General features: G+C 43.8%; 1 protein-coding gene and 1 long non-coding RNA gene across 2 annotated transcripts in view; one reads left to right on the forward strand and one right to left on the reverse strand.

Moving 5' to 3' along the window:
- LOC137628288 (uncharacterized) overlaps positions 1 to 22,027 on the forward strand; it is a 361,246-nt gene that overhangs the window by 229,592 nt on the left and 109,627 nt on the right. The gene's annotated exons all lie outside the window — the stretch shown is intronic.
- LOC137628277 (dnaJ homolog subfamily C member 8) overlaps positions 1 to 22,027 on the reverse strand; it is a 274,911-nt gene that overhangs the window by 24,819 nt on the left and 228,065 nt on the right. Inside the window, exon 5 of the mRNA XM_068359443.1 lies at positions 21,079 to 21,318. Coding sequence (XP_068215544.1) covers positions 21,079 to 21,318 — 240 coding nt within the window. The remainder of the gene's footprint in view (positions 1 to 21,078; positions 21,319 to 22,027) is intronic.

Raw genomic sequence — 22,027 nt, forward strand, 5'->3', positions numbered from 1 at the left:
GTACAAGAGACAATGAGAGAATCCCTCAGACAGCAACAGATACTATTGCAAGAGAGGACGGACTGCCCAGACCTACCAAGAGCTCCACTAAGAAGCACCTGAAGGTGTTGAATCTCTCTCACCGCTCCAAAACCAACCCCTGAAGGTATGCGGAGCATATGCCCATGATGAATGGGAAACTGTTCGTCTCGGAGAAGTTGGGGACCAAACAGATTGAAGATCTTGAGTTCTGGCCTGACTTTTCAGCTTACCCAGAATGTTACGTGAGACTGCGGGATGAACATGCAACCCATGAGGAAACGGTACACAAATAGGTCATTGTCTTCGAGCATGACAAGGCACAAGCCATCCTCCTGAAAACCTTGAAAGGAGCCGGGTACACCAACTCCAAAGTCTCAGCACTGAGTAAGAGACATCCCACCTCTCTTGCTCCTTCCTCCATCTTTTTCCCCTTTTCGGAGAAAGCACTAGATTTTGCCGTCAAGGCAGTCAACGAGGGCAAACCCTGCCCAACCCTAGAGGAATGCAAACCATTCTCTCTAGCACTGCCTGCCTGTGAGGAAAAGTGGAAGGATGTCCACCTAACCTTCTCCGTCTCTGAGTTGGATCCAGAGATAGGAGGCCAGCAGTTCAATGAGAACCTTCCAAAGTTGCCAGACCATCTTCTGAGGAGGGAACAGGAGACTAAGGAGAGACTTGAGGTCTCCCTTTCTCATCAGAACTGCCTGGAAATGAGTGTAGGTCTACAGAACACCCCAGAAATGTTCATTTTCCTGGCTAAGTCCCACATGGGTACCCTTACAAAAGACTTATATGCTTTCCTCAGAGCAAGGAGAGCCTTCAGAGATTTCGTTTTGGCCTCAGCGACCATAATACACGAACCAAGGAAACTGATTACCTCGAACATCTGGGGTAAAGACCTTTTCCCACAGGAACTGGTCCAAGAGATCATAGCCAGAACAACCACGGAGAACTGGAACCTCCAAAAGTGGGGCATGAGCTCAAAGAGGAAATCTTCCTCGGACGGAGGTCCCCAGCCTAAGAATAAAAAGGCAAAGACCACGCAGACATGCACAACTTTCTGCCGTGACTATGTCCACGATGCCTCAGACCACTTTCTAGATGGTCCCTCAACAACTGGTAGCCCAGTCGCCAGTGTTTAACCCCAACTTTGAGAGGCAGTCAACTTCCTTTCGCATTAGTCAGAAAGGAAATGGCCCGGAGGTGACTCCTCCCGGGGCCGAGTAGGACATGGTCACGAAAACAAATCCACAGGAACCCCCATCCAAAGAGGAGTTCCTGGTAGGAGGCAGACCATATTACTTTCAGGATCGCTGGACCTTCGATCCCTGGGCCCACAGCGTATTAACAAATGGACTCGGGTGGAAATGGAGCAGAATTCCACCCCGTTTTCCAAAATTCTTCCAACACTCCACCTCCTTGTTAGAAGAATATACCTCAAAACTCTTGAACAAGAAGGTAATAAGGAAAACGAAGTCCATCAAATTCCAGGTAAAGCTGTTTTGTGTTCCCAAGAGAGACTCGCACAAACTCAGAGTCATTCTAGACTTGTCTCCACTCAAGTTCATCGAGAACAACAAGTTCCGGATGCTTACTTGGCAACACATAAGGACCCTTCTACCAAAAGAAGCAAACACAGTCTCAATAGACCCAACAGATGCTCACTGGCATCTTCTATTGAGCTGCCCTTTCTCCTCCTACCTAGGATTCATGCTACAAAAGAAGTGTCTCTCCAGAGCAATGCCCCTCGAACTGAATACAGCCCCAAGGATATTCACAAAGCCGGCAGACACAATCGTCCAGCAGCTACACTCCGAAGGAATTCAAGTACTAGCATATCTAGACAATTGACTGGTATGGGCAGCATCCAAGACTACTTGTCTGCAGGCAGCCAACAAGGTGATCCAGTTCCTGGAACACCTGGGCCTCAACATCAATCGCAAGAAGTCTCGCCTTCCTACAGCTCAGAAGTTCCAATGGCTAGGAATCCAATGGGACTTAAAGTCACACCACCTCTCCATTCCATCCAAGAAGAGGAGAGAGATAGAGGGATCTGTCAAGAGATTAATCCGTCACAAGAGGATTTCAAGACGCCAACAGGAAAGAGTATTGGACTCTCTCCAGTTTGCGGCAGTGACAGACCCGGTGCTAAAAGCATGTCTAAAAGATGCGTCAGGAGTCTGGAGAAGATACGCATCAAACGCTCGAAGAGATCAACCAAGGCTGACCCCGACCCTGTTGCGCACGCAGTTATGGCTGTGGTCAACAGCCAAGAACCTAGTACGAACAATTCTCCTGCAACCACTACAACCATCAGTGGAGATACACACGGACTCCTCCTCGAAAGGATAGGGAGACCATTCTCACGAGAGAAAAGTGCAAGGAAATTAGTCGCACCAGTTCAAAACTTTTCATATCAACGTTTTGAAAGCTCTGGCAGTTTTCCTGACATTGAAGAGACTATCCCCTCACAGAACAATCCACATCAGATTGACCCTGAACAACGAAGTGAGAGTAAAATGTCTAAATCGACAAGGCTTGAGATCATCTCACATCAACCATGTAATATTAGTCACCTTCCACCTGACAAGGAAGAAGGGATGGCACCTATCAGCAGTTCACCTACAAGGATTCCGCAATGTGACGGCAGACGTGCTATACAGGCGAAAGCCCATAGAGACAGAATGGTCCCTAGACACAGACCCATTCTCCTTCACCTCGGAAAAAGTCCCGGAACTGCAGACCGACCTCTTTGCAACGAGCGACAACAAGAAACTACCTCATTATGTAGCCCCTTAGATGGACCTTCAAGCAGAGGGGATGGACACCATGTCCCTCGACCGGAACTGGCAGAATCACGTTTACCAGTTTCCACCAACCATCCTCCTGCTAAGAGTCCTCGACAAGCTAAGATCCTGCATAAGTACAGCAGCAGTAGTGGTCCCCAAGTGGCCCAAAAGCAATTCGTTCCCTCTAGTTTTAGAACTGAAACTGAAGCTGTTCCCTCTGCCGGACCAAGCATTATCCCAACTGGTCCAGAAGTCGACTGTCTACACTTCATCCTCGAGAACCAACAACCTACATCTCACGATTTTCTCGCCCTAGCGGCGAACAAAAGGTTTAGAATCTCGAAGGAAAGTTGATTTCATCAAAGAGTATGAGTCAAGTTCGACTAGGAGACAATATGAATCGTCATGGAAGAAATGGGTGTCCTTTGTGAAATCAAGGGAACCGAAAGAAATATCGTTAGATTTCTGTCTAGCTGTCTTCATATTCCTACACGAACAAGGCCTGGCTTCTACTACGATTACCTCGTGTAAGTCGGCCCTGTCTAGACCACTTCTGTACACTTTTGGAGTGGACCTCCCTAGTGAAATCTTTACTTTTGGAGTGGACCTCCCTAGTGAAATCTTTACTTTTGGAGTGGACCTCCCTAGTGAAATCTTTAATAAAATCCCAAAAGCATCTGCTAGACTCAAGCAAGCAACCCCACCAAAGCCCATCACGTGGTCTTTGGACAAAGTCTTGCACTATGCTTCGAACTTAAACAATGAGAATTGTATTCTAAAGGATCTAACACAGAAAATCATTTTTCTGTTTGCCATAGCCTAAGGGGCTAAAGTTAGTGAAATAGTGGCCTTATTTAGAAACGAAGGCCATATTCAGTTCCTAGACACAGGAGAACTGAACCTCTTTCCTGATCCTGCCTTTCTTGCCAAGAATGAGCTACCCACCATGAGTTGGGGTCCTTGGAGAATCTGCCCACTGAAGGAAGATACCCCTCTGTGCCCAGTAGTGTCTTAAGGTCTATCTTCGAAGAACTTCAGACTTCAAGGGAGGACAGCTCTTCAGAGGCGAAACCTCAGGACCAAAGCTATCTCTAAGACAACTGAGAGCAAAGCTCACATACTTTATTCGCAGAGTGGATCCTGACAGTACACCCGCAGGTCACGATCCAAGGAAAGTTGCTTCTTCGTTGAACTTCTTTCAACATATGGACTCCCCCCAGATGCTGAATCCTTGATGAGGATGGGGGGCTTAGGGATTAGCAGCTGGGCTCCGATGTTCGGTGGGAATTGCTTTCCCATTGATCCTTAGTGCCAAGCTGTTAATCCTACTAAATTAGTCAGCACTTTCTCTTTTCCTTTTGTTTATTTAATTTTTTTCTCCCATCTCCAACTCTTGGGCATGAACTTGTTGGTGACTTTGGCTTATGTTTGATTATGGTTTGGCTGTTCTCTTTGGATTTGACGCTGGTGGGATGGACGGCATGCCATCTCAAAAGAACTCGAGTACCTGACGTGGCCGAGCGAGGGGAAAGTTTTATGTCAAACCTTTCCCTCAGTGCTGGGTCTGACGTTGACAGCCGTCATGACGCCTCAAGTGCTGAGGGTGGGGTGTATCTCTGGATATTGCCCCTAGGGTGGCCCTAATTTGAAGGATGAACCCGTCCTCTAAGTGTGGCTCCTTGGTGGGTGGGGGGGAATATCCAGATGACATGAATCTTCTTGTCATTATGGCGACCCCACCAAAACCCGTTGACGACCAATCCGCTTCCTCTCTGATTGACTCTTCCAGATAAATAGTTCACTCTACAGATTTGCATTCATCCAGTGTTATTACACTGGAACCTTTCATTCCAACTTCCCCCAGATGCCAGAGAAATAAAAACTCTGGCTGTTTAACTGAATATTTAAGGGTTCTATATTGTGAGGGAATTACTCGCAATAGGAATTATGAAGAATTATTCAATGTTCTGAAAAAGTTTGGAGATATAACAAGAATGAAATTGCAGCTCTCAAAAGGTAAACAAGAATTTGAGGTTTAGTAACACATTGCAAGCTACAAATGCTTTTTATGAAATAAGAAATGGTAAAGTTTCTGACCTTTCTTGTTGAGTGAAATTGCATAGTATCAAAAATGTTTTAGACTCGGAATATGATTTTATACCCAAATGCTCTGCCTTGTATGAAGATGTTCTGGAAAATAGCAGAATAGAACCAGAACCAGTCTGGTATGTTGCTTCATTCAAGGAGGGCTGTAATAATCTGATAAAGGGGTATGAATGTACGTGGTATTGAAAAAAAGGTGGGTTGTATTCCACTGGGAAATTTAACACGCTATGGCCGTTGTCTGCTTGTTAAAGCAGGTAATGAATCTCAGGCTGTATTGTTGAATAATTTTAAAGCTTCCTCGTCAGATATAATTCAGTCTCTCTCTCCTCACCTTTCTTACAACCACGTGAGAGGAATTATTTATAGTAGGGATCTAAGTTATTTTTCTGATGAAGAAACAGTATACTGAAAAGATGCCCGGCTACCGTTCTTAAAGCTAAAAAACTAAAAGGGAATAATAATGCAATTTGTTTAATCTTTTCATCACATTACCAACCAGATTACATCAAGATTAGACACTTAAACATTCCGGTCATAAATTCCAACCAAGACCAATGCAATGTTATAAGTGTTATGAGTATGGCCACATTAATGTAAAGTGTACTAATAAGAAGAGATGTTATATTTGTTCCGAATTTCATGACCCCAACAAATTCCATGATACCTCAACAGATTTTACCCATGAAAAGTTTTGTTTCCATTGTGAGGGAGCTCACTCTCCCAATTCTAAACTGTGTCCTCAGTACAAACTGGAGCAATCAATAATTGAGACTGCCAATAATGAGCATATAACTTTTTGTGCAGCAAGAAAAAACTTAATGGTTCTAATCCAACATATGCCAGAGTTTTGTCCAATTCCGTAAAGTCAAATAATAATTCAAGGAATAATTAACCCACAATTACTGCTGGATCTAAATATCCTGAGATTTCACCTTCTTCATCAACAAATCCCTAAAGGCCTAACAAGATTTCCAATAATTCTAGCAAGCCACCGAACTCTCGTCCAGTTCCAGCTATTCTGGAAAACAATAATACCAGTAGAGTAAACAAAAAACCAAATAACAAAGTAGGCCAAAATGGTCCTTTAAAGCAAGAAGACCGTATTCCACTGCAAAACCGATTCAACACACTTGCCACAGACAGTGCCAGCAAGGTTATAGAAAACATAGGAGAAATAGAGATGGTTGATCTCGAGCCCCATAAATCAAAATGCTTGAGCAAGAAAAGAGTAATTGAAGATACAACACCACCCAAACCGAAAAAAACAAATAATATAGAATTTATACCAGATGCAATTGAAATGGATACCGAAACTGCTAGAACTCCCAACCCCTGGATCCAAACCTAACACTTTCAATAACCTGATCACTAAACAACTGATAAACGTTGAAGTCCATAGGAATCCCAATGACCCTCAAGGAAGTGAAAGCAAGTCGAATAATAATGCACCCATTAAAGAAATAAGCCCTTCTCCAGTTGTAGGTATGAATGGAAAACTAATGCTTTCACGTAAAACAATGGCAGAAAATACAACACACAAAGTTTCATGTGGTTGTAATGATTGCTTCATGGCAGAATTCAATGACCCTAAAAATCTACATGTACATAACATGAATAATATACTAGATAATTTTACTAAGAACAAAAATAAAAACCAGTATGGCAAATTAAAAAGCCACAATGCTGGTTGTATGTGCGTTGACCATCTAATAAAGAAATGTGCAACAGGCACCCTTCAACTTGAAAAATTTATGGAAAAACTTAACCTTAACCCAAATGACACTCAGGAAGCAAATGCAAACAAGGGTAAAACCCAGGGAGCCATACCCAAAGAACCAAATCTTGATTCAAAAACTACAACTAGCGTAGTTAAGCAGAAATCCGTCTCCAACAGAATAAGTAGAAATAATGCCTTACCCAGTGGAAATTTATCTTCATTGCTGTAACGTTCAACCCTTACATAATTCATTGGAATATTAATGATCTTAAAACCCGTTTACATCTAGGGAAATCCAAAGACTATTGAAAAATTATAACCCTATTGCAATATGCTTACAACATACTAATGATACTGTTCCCTCAATAGGAAACTACAATTTAGCATCTCGCTCAATCCCTTCTCCCAATATTTTAGGACTGCAGTATATGTTCATAATAAAGTAACTTATGATGCTTTAATATTCAACACATCAGAATTTCAATTATCTGGAGTTAGATTACATCTAAATAACAACTCCTTTAGTATCTATAATAAGTACAATCAACCCTCTAGCAACTATGATATACAATATCTACCTAAAGTTCTCCCAAAAATGCAAGAGGCTATACTATTACTAGGAGACTTCAACTCCCATAATTCCATCTGGGACACCAATTGTGTTGATGTTGACATAAATGGTTCAAAGGTTGAACAAATGATGAATGATCATAGCCTCTGTATATTAAATGAGGCAGGGAGTAGCACTTACTATTCAAAAGCTCATGTAACCTATTCGTCAATAGATTTAACTCTCTGTTCCAATAATATTGTTGATAGGTTCGAATGGAATATCTTAATGACCTGTTTACCAGTGATCATTTTCCTATTTTGATTACCATATTAGGACATACACCAACTTCTCCGATTCAAGGATATAATACAAATAAAGCTGACTGGGATAAGTTCAAGTTTTACACTAAGCAAGTGCCTCCCTTTGATTACTCCCAAGATCATGATACAACAAATGATGACCTTGTGAATTTTATCACACAAGCGGCTGATAAATCGATACCTCTGACTGGCACCTGACAGTTAAAACATTCAGTCCCATGGTGGTCAGAGACATTAACCCAGCTTATAAACGAAAAGCATGCAGTTGGAAGAAAATTAGAAACCCTTAATAAAAGATTCAAACAATTGAGCACTGGTCCCCTAATGTTAGGGAATAAAACAAACTGGTTGACATAGCAATAGAAATTAGTGTATTGAAACCATATTTTAATAAGGTTTCTGCTAAATTCAGAAAGGAAGTAATTAAAGACAAGATAATTTCAGGGCAAAAATACGTGTCAAGCACATCAGATAATACTTCTATGCAGAAGGTGTGGCAGAAGTTAAGGAAGATTAATGGTTCATACAGCAAACCAGCGAGACACGCATTAATGCATAACAGCTCGTTAATGCATGATACTCAGGCAATCTCTAATATTATGGACCGTAATATTGAAAATATAAGCAGCATTGATAATTTACATGCCCACTTTCGAGCCATTAAAAGAAGAGAAGAAGCAACACCATTGAACTTTGATACTATGGAGGATATCTATTACAATAAAAGATTTACTGAAGAGGAGTTGGAATTTGCCTTATCTAATTGTAGGTCAACAGCCCCAGGTAAAGATAAGATAAATTTCAATATGATTAGAAATCTAGCCCCTTTAGCTAAAGCATATCTATTGGATTTTTACAATCATCTTTGGACCAAACATCTATTTCCAAAGGCATGGAAACTTGCAATAGTAATACCTATAATAAAGGCAGGGAAAGATCCAAGTAATCCAAACAATTACAGACCAATTTCATTAACCAGTTGCATATGTAAATTACTGGAAAAAATGGTAAATTATAGACTAAATTGGTGTTTACGTCGCAATAATATTCTATCAACTTCTCAATTTGGCTCACAACCAGAACGATCTTCTTTAGATTCACTTTCACACTTAGATATTATATACGTAGAGGCTTTGAACGAAAACGGATCACAATAGTCATATTTTTTGATATTCAAAAGGCATATGATACAACGTGGAGACACTCGATACTAAAATCCTTACATCAGAATGGTTTTCGAGGTCACCTTCCTATTTTTATTAGAAATTTTATTGGTGGAAGAACGTTTCAAACTCGTATTGATAACATTTACTCCGAATCTTTTAATCTTGACAGTGGTGTACCGCAAGGCAGTGTTTTAAGCATTGGCAATTAATGACATTGTTAATCAAATCCCACAAGGAGTGCAAAGTAGTCTATATGTAGATGACTTTGCAATTAACTATTCCTCTAATAGCCTGCATCATTTACAAAGAATTCTAAATAGTGCCACTAGAAAAATACTAGCATGGACTACATCTGTTGGTGTTAGACTTTCGGCAGAAAAAAACTCAAGCTATAATGTTTTATAAAAATAGTAGATGGAAACAGAACCAAGATATCAATCTAACATCGGGCAACGTACAAATCCAATTTCAAGATAAGGTAAAGTTTTTGAGATTAATTTTTGACACCCATTTGAATTGGAAAGCACATGTATCATATATCAAATCCAAATGTAACAGTGCTCTTAATTTAAGGAGGAAATTATCTCACACAACATGGGGTACAAAGAGATCAACTTTACTAATGATGTATAAAGCATTAGTATTATCAAGAATTGATTATGGTAGCCCAATATATGGATCAGGATCAGAAGCAACTTTGAAATCTTTAGATCCAATACACACTCGAGGCCTGAGAGTTTGTAGCGGAGCATTTACATCATACCCAAATCTCTGTTTTATGTGAAATTGGAGAACCCCATTTGTCTTTGCATCTGGATTTTGTAACCATGCGGAGTGCATTGAAAATTTTATCCACTAATTCTCCAACAAAAAAGCTTTTTAAAGCGCGAGGGATATATTTATAAACAACCAAGAACCACCATTCCCAATGAGGGCAAACAGACTGTTACAATCAACAAACATTAAAGTGAATCTTATCCAACCATCTTTATATCCCCCACCTTGGATATGACAAGGATAAGAATCTGTTCTCATCTCTTTTATTTATCAAAAAAATTCATTTATACTCCGAGTCACCCCAAGCAAATTACCATAGAACATATTCAGAGAAAAGGTCCTCACTATGCCATATATACTGATGGTTCTAAATCCTCAATGGGTGCTGGATGTGCTGCAGTTATCTTAAGATAGAACACAACAATTACACTGGTTTACAAAGAAATTGAGGCAAGCACAAAAATATCACAAATTTTAAGTAATTTGTATTTTTCCTAACAGTACTTACCACGAACTACTTTCTTAGGAGTATCTGGGATCTCCTCTCATCCGACCAGAGTTTTGTGTAGTTTACCCTATTCCCGTTTTCTATGAGGGGTAACCTCAGGCGGAGGGATACACGCCCTGAGGCTAACCCCGGGTCAGAGAGCATGCTAGCTCAGGTCTTGACCTCCAGTAAGTTCTTGGCAGCTTAGGTTTCTAAGAAGTCCAGTAAGGCACTCGGGGAAGGAAGGTTGGGCCATTACCCGAAAGTAGTTCGAGGTAAGTACTGTTAGGAAAAATACAAATTACTTAAAATTTGTGATTTGTTCCAACACGGAGTACTTACCTCGAACTACTTTCTTAGGAGACTTATACTTTAGGAGGTGGGAGTGGCCTTCCAGACCTAGAGACCGTGCTAAAGCATATCCAAGGAACCTAGATAGGAGGCTAGGTTCTGTTGACCCCAATAAACATGAGAAAAAGGTAAAACTACACAAAAACCTTATGTTAGTGTCTAAGTAACTCACCTCTGCAAGAAATCCTCGGAAACATGTCATTCCAATGACAGTGTATCTTGTAGCCGACTCAAGGGCTATCGGAGTCAATTTTTGAGCGGAAACAGGGGAAGGAAGAACAAGGGGGTTAAGAAACAAACCTGTGTCTCTTGGACTTACTACCCGCGGTTATCACTGAGGCTATACAGTATCTTTAAATCGTTTGGAGCCCAGAAATGACGGTACCTATCGAGAACCCGTCCAGGGACCTCCTCGAATAGTCCTTCAAGTAGTGAGCTGTGAAGGTTGATTGGTTAGCCCAGGTGCCTGCTCTCAGGATCTGGCCCACTGCCATATTCTTCTCGAATGCCAACGACGTACTTAGGCCCCTAATGTCGTGGGGTCTGGGTTTGCCCGGCAGTGGAATTCCTGCGCTACTGTAGGCTCTGATAATCACCTGCCGCAACCAGAAGGAGATAGTGTTTTTCGAGACTGGCTTCTTCACTGGGCCTGTGGAAACAAAAAGACTTTTGATCCCGGGTCGAAGTCTGGCTGTCCTCTCCAAGTATTTCCTTATTGCCCTGACCGGGCACAGCCGCAAGTCCCTCGGGTTGTCCGACCGAGGGATTGCTGGCACTGAGAAGCCCTCAAACCTGGGATCCCACACGGCTGGATTCTGGGTCTTTGCTACAAAGGGTGGCACGAACCTGAAGGTAGCTTCTCGCCAACCCTTCGAGTGTGAGACCTCGTAAGACAGTCTATGAATCTCCCCTACTTGTTTTGCCGAGGCCAACGCCAGCAGAAAAACTGTTTTGAGGGCGAGGTCCTTGTCCACGATGTCTTTTAGAGGTTCAAAGGGCGGTTCTGACAACATCTTCAGGACTCTGGCCACGTCCCACTGTGGCACCCTGACGGCTTGAGGGGGGCACGACTGCTCGAAGCTCTTGATGAGCATCGAGATGTGTCTAGAGGCACCCAGGTCGATGCCCTTCAGGAGGAAGACTTGGCCCAGCGCAGCCCAGACCCCTTTGATGGCCGGGATGGACATGTTAACCACGTCCCTGAGATAGGCCAGGAAGTCCGCTATCTCTGGGATAGAGGCCTTTAGTAGTTTGATGTTCTTAGAGATGCACCATTTAGTAAAAGTGGCCCACTTTGCTTGGTAGACCGCTGCCGATGATCGTCTCAGATAGCCTGACATCCTTGCTGCCGTTCCCGACGAATAGCCTTCCTTCCTCTGGAGACGCTCGATAAACTCCACGCGTGAAGACGGAGGGATTTAGGGTTCTCGTGGAACCTTTGAAAGTGGGGCTGCCGGAGAAGGTCTGGTCTGTCCGGAAGGGGCCAAGGTGGAAGGCGCGCCAGGTCCTTTAGATCCACGAACCATTCTCTCTCCGGCCACCAGGGCGCTACCAAAGTCATCCACAGGTTGTCCGCCCGCCGTACTCTGTTGAGGACCTGTCTGAGCATCCCGAAGGGAGGGAAGGCATACACGTCGAGGTTGTCCCAAGGGTGTTGGAAGGCGTCCTCGAACGCCGCTTCTGGGTCTGGCAAAGGAGAACAAAACACGGGGAGCTGTGCGTTCAGTCTCGTTGCGAAGAGATCCATCACTGGCGATCCCCATTTCTGAGTGATGGCTTTGGCCACTTCCGGGTGTAGAGACCATTCGGACCCTACTATTTGTCCCATCCTGCTGAGACCGTCGGCCAGGACATTCCTCTTTCCTGGAATGAACCTTGCTGAAATTCTGATCTGCTCCCCTTCGGCCCATTCCAGAAGTTCCAAAGTGAGGACGCACAACTCCTTCGATTTTAGTCCTCCCTGCTTCTTTATGTAGGCCACCACCGTGGCGTTGTCGCACATCAGTGCTACTGTGTTCCCCCGGAGTAGATGGGCGAACTCCAGGCATGCCTTTCGCACTGCCCTCATTTCTAGAACGTTTATGTGTTGGGTTTTCTCCTCGTCCGTCCAACTTCCTCTTGCTGAACTTCCGAGGAGATGCGACTGTGAACAGGAGCATCTCCGGAGGGTCGGCTGCGAAGGGCATCCCCTTGAGGGTGTTCGATCTGACGCGCCACCACTCCAGGGTTCCTTTCGTCTCCGGGAAAACTAGAATCACTTTGTGGGGGGAGTCTCTGGTTCCAGAGCTCTTGCAGATTCCACTGGACACCTCTGAGTTTGAGTCTCCCCTGGGGGACCAGTTTCTCCAATGACACTAGGTGGCCTATCAGTCTCTGCTAGTCCTTCGCTCTCCTGGGCTGGCCCGACAGGAAGGGACGGAGGATCTTGTCTAAGTTGCCTAGTCTCTCCTCGGAAGGGAAGGCTCTCGCCAACCGGGAGTCTAGGACCATTCCGAGGTAGGTCATCCTGGTGGAGGGTATCAATTGGGACTTCTCCAGGTTGATGATGATACCCAGGACGTTGCAGAACCGCAGTAGCTTCGCGCCTTGCTCCCTCAGTACTTCCCCTGAGGCTGAAAGTAACAACCAGTCGTCAAGGTACCGAATCAGGCGGACACCCTGTTTGTGTGCCCAGGCTGAGACCATTGTGAAGACTCTCGTGAAGACCTGAGGTGCCGTTGACAACCCAAAGCAGAGGGTCTTGAACTGCAACGTCTGGGAGCCCCATTTCACCCTTAGGTATTTCCTGCTGGAGGGGTGAACTGGAATCAGGAAGTATGCGTCCTTGAGGTCTATGGACATCATGAAGTCCCCTTCCCTCAAGGACGCTAGGACCGACTTCGGGGTGTCCATTTTGAAGTCGGTCTTGTACACAAACTTGTTGAGGGCTGAGAGGTCTATGACTGGTCTCCAACCCCCTGTGGCTTTCTCCACTAGGAACAGCCTGCTGTAGAACCCCGGGCCTGGATCCTTGACTGGCTCTACCGCCCCTTTCGCCATCATCGCTGAGACCTCCTCTTGCAGGGCTGCCCTTCTCAAGGGGTCTTTGGGAGCCAACCACTCTGCTTCTTGATCTGCTAGGAAGGGTAACCAGTACCCCTCTTTCAAGACTGCTACGGTCCACGGGTCCGCCCTGTGGTCCTTCCATGTTTGCCAAGAATGTCTGAGGCATCCCCCCACCTGAGACTTCAGCAGGAGTATGGGGCCTCTCCCCCTATATTCTTCTAGAGGCGCGGCCTGACTGACCTCTTCTGGCCTCTGCGTAGGAAGGCCTAAACGAAGACTGAGCCAGGGCTGTTCCCCTACTGGGGGCTGAGGTGGCTGCGACCAGGCCGTAGTAGGGACGTCTTTCCTGGGCTGGCTAGGCGAAGCCCGAGGAGGGCGGGGAACGTCGGGGGTGGTTCTTCTGTGGGTGGGTCTTCTCGCTGGAGGGGGTCTGGAATCTCCAGTGTCCTTCAGTTTCCAGACCCGTTCGATTGTTTCTTCTGCCGCCTCCAGGGGGAAAATTGAATCGTCCCACAGGGGCAGACTCCTCAAGGACCTTGCTTCCCTGTCGGGGAGGCGCCTAGTGAGCTTATTGAGGACTGTGTCTCTCCTCCGCAGAACCCAGTTGGCGGCCTGCATGACAAGAACTTCAGGGTCTTACCTCCAGAGCTAATCAACTCCTTCAGTAAGGCCTGGTTCTCTAGGATAGTAAGGTCGTAGGAGGACTGGACGCCTACTAGCGTGGAAGCCCACCAGTCCAGCCAAGAAGACACATTTACGAGGTCCTTAGCTATCTCCTCCATCATGGTCCCTTCTGACGGAGAGAAACAGACTGGTGCTGTAGAAGCCCTTTCTTCCGCTGCTCCTTGGCCTAAAACGGCGACTGCCGGCTCCACCGTACAAGCACCTGCACGATGTCCTTCTGGCAGGTAGAACTTGCTCTGCGACTTCAGGCCTTGAAGCAGCTTGGAGGAACTCTGGGTCTTGGGGGCTTCGGTATGGTTGGCTACGATTTTATTCACGTGGGTCCTACCTAGCCTAACGTCCCTGGTTAACGGGAGAGCTAGAGAGGGTCTCTGCTGGACGGGGGCATCCACTTGCCTGCTGAGACTCGATTGCCAGAACTCCTCGGAAGAAGGCTCGGGCTCGTCCAACCTATGGTGTCTCCTGATGAGCCCTATCACCCTCCTGTAGGCTGACACCTCCGCTGCCGAACCCTCTGCATGGTCGTCCAGCTCCTCCGTAGGACGCCCAACTGCTTGTGACGGGGTCCCTCCGACAGAGGCCTCCGTACGGGGGGAAGGAGCCAACTTGATCCGCTCCAACTGCTGTGGCTCAGGACGTAGGGCGGGCATCGCCGTCGAGACGGGGGCCTCCGTCCTAGGTCTATCCTTCCTCACGGAGGTCCAGGCATCAGCGGGTCTACTCGACGAGGGGAGTCGCTTCTCACGATCCTGCCGATTCGAAGATAACTTGGGGGTCGGGACGAGGCTGCCAGACCGAGAGGGCGACTCTCTCCGCTGGGCGGATGGAGCCGGAACCCTCGCGGGCTTATGCCTGTCCGCTGGGACCTGAAGCGACGACTCCCTCCGTCAGTCGTATCTGCTGTAGGATGTGTATGTCTCCGGCGAACGAGTCCTAGGGTGCCAACTTGAGGAGCCCGGCACTGCCGACAACTCGATGAGCTTGCTGCGTGGGATGACCACCCAGTCTTCCCCCGGGGAGCCACTTCTCCTATATTTTCTTCTGGGGGATCGGGACCGTCTACCCACGTGGCGGGACCTGGGGCAGGAGCGAGAACGGGAGTGTCTCCTGCGGGACTTCTCGCGACGTCTATGAAGTTTCCTCCGAGGAGCAAGAAAGGACTTCGGCCGAAGATCTGTAGGACCTCCCCGGCGGGCCCGACTCGCGTCGCGTCGTTGGGGGGGGTCCACTCGGCACTCGATGGAAGGCGGGGGCTGCAAGAAGACGTCCGGAAGTGTAGCTGGAGGGGAGTGCGGACGTTCTTCGTTGGGGGACCAGGTTCCAAAGTCTTCTTCCATCCTCAACGGGGACCTGAAGGGCGTCTTCGGCGGTACCCACGCGAGGGAGTCCGACTGCGGCGAGTCCTCTCTCTCAGCGGCACCCTCGGCTGCAGAAGCACCTGAAAAGCACACCCAAGAGGCAGGAGAAGAGGTAGGAATAGTCTTACCCCACATGAGGTCATCTGAGGAGACGAGCCCTCCTTGCACCAGGGCTTCGTCCCCCGCACACACTCCCGACCCTCCCTCAGACCCCTCACTTGCCTGGGATGACGCCACAACCCCACTATCCTGCAACTCTGACTCCAGGGGAAGGGCCACAGGCCTCTTCCCCACAACGGACTTACCTCGTCCCCTACTCTGGGTAGAGGAAGGTGGTAGGGAGGATCGGTCTGACGACACGCCCGGCGAAGTAAGAGGAGAAGAGACGTTCGACGCCTTCTTCTTTTTGGTGCTGTAACGCACCCACTGCGCCTCATTCCAGGACACGCACTCCGGACACGTGGCCGTAGGGGAACACACACTGCCCCTACACGACGAACACAAGGAGTGTGGGTCTACTTTAGGTTTCGACAGGAAAGCACCACACGATTTACCGGCCATAGGCCCAGGACAACGGCGGGGATGCTCCATCACACACTAGTAACGCACTGCGAGACACAGGAACGCAGAGGGAAAGAATAAGCTAAAGCACAAAGGTACCACGTGAGGACCGTGTGAGACACAAAGGGTCGCACTGGGTTAAGGAGAGCGTCGAGATGATATCGCGACGCGACCAGAGAACTTACTGGAGGTCGAAACCTGAGCAAGCATGCTCTCTGACCCGGGGTTAGCCTCAGGGCATGTATCCCTCCGCCTGAGGTTACCCCTCATAGAAAACGGGAATAGGGTAACGCACCCACTGCACCTCATTCCAGGACACGCACTCCGGACACGTGGCCGTAAGGGAACACACACTGCCCCTACACAACGAACACAAGGAGTGCGGGTCTACTTTAGGTTTTGACAGGAAAGCACCACACGATTTACCGGCCATAGGCCCAGGACAACGGCGGGGATGCTCCATCACACACTAGGAACGCACCGCGAGACACAGGAACGCAGAGGGAAAGAATAAGCTAAAGCACAAAGGTACCACGTGGGGACCGCGTGAGACACAAAGGGAAGTCGGGGACACAAAGGGTCGCACTAGGTTAAGGAGAGCGTCGAGATGATATCGCGACGCGACCAGAGAACTTACTGGAGGTCGAAACCTGAGCAAGCATGCTCTCTGACCCGGGGTTAGCCTCAGGGCATGTATCCCTCCGCCTGAGGTTACCCCTCATAGAAAACGGGAATAGGGTAACGCACCCACTGCACCTCATTCCAGGACACGCACTCCGGACACGTGGCCGTAAGGGAACACACACTGCCCCTACACAACGAACACAAGGAGTGCGGGTCTACTTTAGGTTTTGACAGGAAAGCACCACACGATTTACCGGCCATAGGCCCAGGACAACGGCGGGGATGCTCCATCACACACTAGGAACGCACCGCGAGACACAGGAACGCAGAGGGAAAGAATAAGCTAAAGCACAAAGGTACCACGTGGGGACCGCGTGAGACACAAAGGGAAGTCGGGGACACAAAGGGTCGCACTAGGTTAAGGAGAGCGTCGAGATGATATCGCGACGCGACCAGAGAACTTACTGGAGGTCGAGACCAGAGCAAGCATGCTCTCTGACCCGGGGTTAGCCACAGGGCGTGTATCCCTCCGCCTGAGGTTACCCCTCATAGAAAATGGGAATAGGGTAAACTACACAAAACTCTGGTTGGATGGGAGGAGATCCCAGATACTCCTAAGAAAGTAGTTCGAGGTAAGTACTCCGTGTTGGAACAAACCCATTTTTACCTAATTTGGGGGTGCTGAATTCAAATTTGAAATCTGTTTTTACTTATCACCTCTAGTTTTTTTTTAGATATGCATAGTGTGCATATATGGTACATAAAGGCGTATATGCATTCAGGGTTAATTCTAATATTGTGAGACTTATGGCTTATTTTTAGTTATTATGCACTAAATGTAAGTGATTGCATTACATTATATATATAATTATACATCAAGACGGATTTTGGCAGTTAGGGCAGCAGGTCTCAATCCACACGAAGTAGTGCTCTGGCAGTCACTGGAAGAGGTTGTCTCGCAGGTGGCGCAGGAGGTTGGTGTCCCTCAACTATCGTGTTACACATCTTTTGGGTAGCTAAATATTAGTATTACATTTTCCAATGCACATTTTATTGCCTTGCATATGATTTAGTTTTACTTTGTTATATTTTCATATTCTCCAATGGCTTCAAGCACGTCAAAACATCGAGGATACCTCAACAAGGCCAATTCTTTCTGCTACGTGTGTGGGGACTTCACAACAGTTGCACAGCGTCGAACCATCACTTCCCTCCTCAGAACCACCTACTTTCACTATTTTGACTGTAAAATTGGTGATCAGGGCAAGTCTTGGGCTCTACACATCTGTTGTAAACCCTGCTACAATAGACTAACTGCATGGTTTAATGGCAAGTAAGTAGCTTTCAACTTTGCAGTCCCAATGGTTTGCAGAGAGCCACACCTCCAGTAAATAAGGATCTTCTTTCCTCATCAGATGAAGAAATGCCTTCAAGGGAGGATTCTGCCGAGTCAACATCTTTGGAAGATATTGAGTCTACATATTCAGGAACAAGTGGCAACGAGCCACACTGGATCACGCAAGAAGACCTGAATGATCTTGCTCGTGATTTGTATCTGTCAAAACAGCAGTCAGAGCTCTTGGCTTCTCGGCTTAAAACAGTGGAACCTAGTCCAGGAAGATGTAAGGATCACCAGTTTCAGGAATCGGAACAATGACCTTGCTTCCATGAGGAGGATAAAAAAACATAGGTGACAATACAGTCCCTTGGAGTACTCCGCTGTTCACTGGAAATTCATTTGATAAGACTTCATTTACATTAACTATGCACTTGCTATGCTTATGAACAGACTTAATTAAATTTACATATTTAAGAATTCCATAATAACGCAGGACTCTCCACAAAATTGGCCGGTGCACACTATCAAAGGCTTTTTCATAGTCCACAAATGCCATCAAAGGGGGATTTCTATATTGTATTCTACGCATTGCTGTACATCATGTCTCAAAATTAAAACTTGGTCAGTGGAACTTCTACCTTTTCTAAACCCTACATGTTCATCTCTCAGCTTTGCATCAATCTTACTCTTAATTACAATGAATTAGTTATGCAGAAAGTAATGAGAAGACGATTATATTTACTGCACAGCCAATCATAGGTACCATAATAGCTTGACTGAATGTAATAAGTAAAAAAGTTTATGAATCACAAAACACACGAGTACAAAGTAACACTAGTAGATGTACGGCTCACAAAACAAAAAGTGGAACATGAGAAGGCGAGATGCGGCCTATACAATATACACAGTCTCGGTGCAGCATCAGCAGACACAAGCCAAGGGTTTATTCAATAACGTTCTTGTTCAACCATGCTTCCTTTGTGATATTTTTTCCTGTATTTTTATTCATTTTTCCTCATATTGTTATTGTTTTCTATTTGCCGAAGTAGAAATTATTTCATTGTTAAAACGATATGAATTATAAATTTTTTACAATTTTTATTTGCTGTGAAATTCAGCACATTTCAATTATTATGTGAAACACGGGACTGTGGATTGCCACAAAATCTTGCCATAAAGTGAATTCAAGAAAAGCAGGGGATGGCTTTATTTAAATATAACTATAATTCCACATAAAAAAGCCCAAACAGGACAAAAACAATGGTCGGCCAAAGGCCATGAATAGTGTAATGATCGTGTCTGCATGGTTCCCAGGGTTTATAATATGCTGAATTTTCTTTTTTACATGGTCGAGAACCCAAAGCTTCATACAGATCAGCATTATGACTTGTAAGAATCATTAACATAATAGAAATATGCGTTACGGTGTGCACCCTATAGACACCTAGATTTTGATGTAACTAATATTAATTAATCCCCAAGATGTTCCTATTTTAATTACATTGAAATTGAAATTAATAAACTTAAAACTGAAACTCATGGTAAAACGAATTTCAATTTTGATATGCTTAAACTTCAAGCATTTTCATCAAATACAGTATACCCATTAGTATGACATTTGGCATGATATGTTCACAGTTTTGTCAATTTTCTCATCTTAGTATCAACGGTCTCTACTTTTATTTCCGGCAATTTCATTTGAAGAAACATATCTAAAAATCTGATTAGAAAAGCTGTCTATATGCTGTAATAAGAAGAGATTACTTTGATCAAAAATTAAAATTTTTCTCATTAATTATGACAAACTTTTAGTAAATAGTTTATTTAATAGTGGTAACATTTACCTCTAGATACTTGACTGTTTGTATTAATAGTCTAAAAGATGGAAGCTTAACAAAGTGAAATATCACCTCTTGTATGCATACCTCTTTCCAATGGAAAAGTATAAAGTTTTTGCAAATACTGTATCTAGTTCAGTATATTAAATTGATGCTTTAGAGTATCATTTTTGGTTATAGAATATTAAAATATAATTTTCTCTTTTCAAGTGATTATGTGTATATCAGCCACTGAGCCATAAAAGCATGATGATTGGGGGAATACTGTACCCTTTTGCAACTCCTTGTAATTCTGTGTTGGTAAAAGTGACCTCAATAAAGGTTTAAGTCACTGAGGATCCTTCATTTCATGATATTGTTCATGACTTTGTCCCTTTCTCATTTTGTTTGTAACCTTAACATATAATTGTTAATAGCAAGAGCATATCTTCAAAATAAGCAACAATTCTTTTCTTTATTCCTTTTAACTATGTTTTTACATCATCTTCATCTATTTAAGTTTGATACATATCCAAATCTAAAAGTCTTGCTCATAGTCTACGTCTTTCCTAAAGTTTTCTTTCATTTTCCATTACTTCATATGAATTAATCACCTTTTTTTGTGTATGCAGAATATCCCATAGTTTTATAATATAGAGCATTTTAATGAATTCCTAGTCACAAGTCTACACTTTTAGGACTTGCCCACACGTTATTTTTGAACAAACGGTATAAGATAGAAAGCAACATAGTAGTGGTCTAAGGGTCCTGGGGAGTAGTGCTAAATAGAAAATAAAATGTTGAAAGCATTTTGTATGTCACAACGCATGTACTATAACTCCCAACAGTAAATAGAATGACTGATTGTCTCGGTAAGGTTGGTATGAAAGGTTATCCGTTGTAGGCGTTAGTTATTTACTGTGATTTTCTCAGAACTCTTTAGTCTTACTGTGTTATCACAACTACACCAAATATATTCACATAATACGACAGAATAATTAATATGACATTAGAAAATAAAGTATAATACTATCCAAGATTATATACAGTATAGCATACATTCTCAACAAAACACCTGACCACTTTTTTCTCACTTCATGCTACACATATCAAATAACATTGTGCATGCGTCAGATTATACCATACCCTTTGTTAACATTACTTTTGGAAGTACAAAGTCAATGAAAGAGCTTTCTAACACTTAGCTGAAAACTTGGAAATTAATATTTCTTTATGCACACAAAATAAAAAATATGAGCAATAAATGGCTCCAAAAAGATAACTTTACGGAGCAAATAATCTTCTATGACATTTGAATTACTGCAACAGATTCAATGCAACAAAAAAAATACCAACAACATACCTCAAAATTTTTCTGCCATTCTTTTTCTGCTTTCTTCTTTTCTTCCTCCTGAATCTCAGATTCTCTTTTCCTCTTTCTTTCCTCCTGATCTCGGTCTTCCTGCTTTCTTCGTTTTCGCTCTAGGTCTGCAAAAAGTTTCATTGTTTGTACGTAAATTGCACGTTTCATCTGCACAGGATCATCTTCGTCGACTCTTGGATCTTTTCCTTCTCTTTTGAATTGCTTTTTACGATCTTCAATCTATGGGAAGAAAGTAATTTATAAAAACCTCTTTTGGATTAGAAAATTAAGGTTTCCTAATGGTAGTTACGAGTTTATTAACTTCAAGTTTACTAAAATAAAAATCCTAGATTCATACACACACAACAATATATATAGATATAGATATATATAGATATAGAGATATACATATATATATATATATATATATATATATATATATATATATATATATATATATATATATATATATATATATATATATATATACATATATATAATATATATAATATATATATATATATATATATATATATATATATATATATATATATATATATATATATATATATATGTTTCTTTGTTGATGTCGGCTACCCCCAAAATTGGGGGAAGTGCCATGGTATATGTATGTATGTATGTATGTATATATATATTATATATATATAATATATATATATATATATATATATATATATATGTATATATATATATATATATATATATATATATATATTATATATAATATATATAATATATATATATATATATATAAATATATATATATATATATATTAATTTCTATGCTCAACCTGTGTTGCTCCGTGAAATGCTCCTTAAAGCACCATTTCAAAGGTATAAATACTGCTAAATATACCAGAGAAAAGTTGCATGGAATGCTAGGAATATATCCAGCCTGCTCACCCCTAAAGGGTGTCGGTATTAAAAC

The sequence above is a fragment of the Palaemon carinicauda genome, chromosome 2 (genome assembly GCF_036898095.1).
Source record: "Palaemon carinicauda isolate YSFRI2023 chromosome 2, ASM3689809v2, whole genome shotgun sequence".
In the NCBI taxonomy this organism is placed as follows: Eukaryota; Metazoa; Arthropoda; class Malacostraca; order Decapoda; family Palaemonidae; genus Palaemon; species Palaemon carinicauda.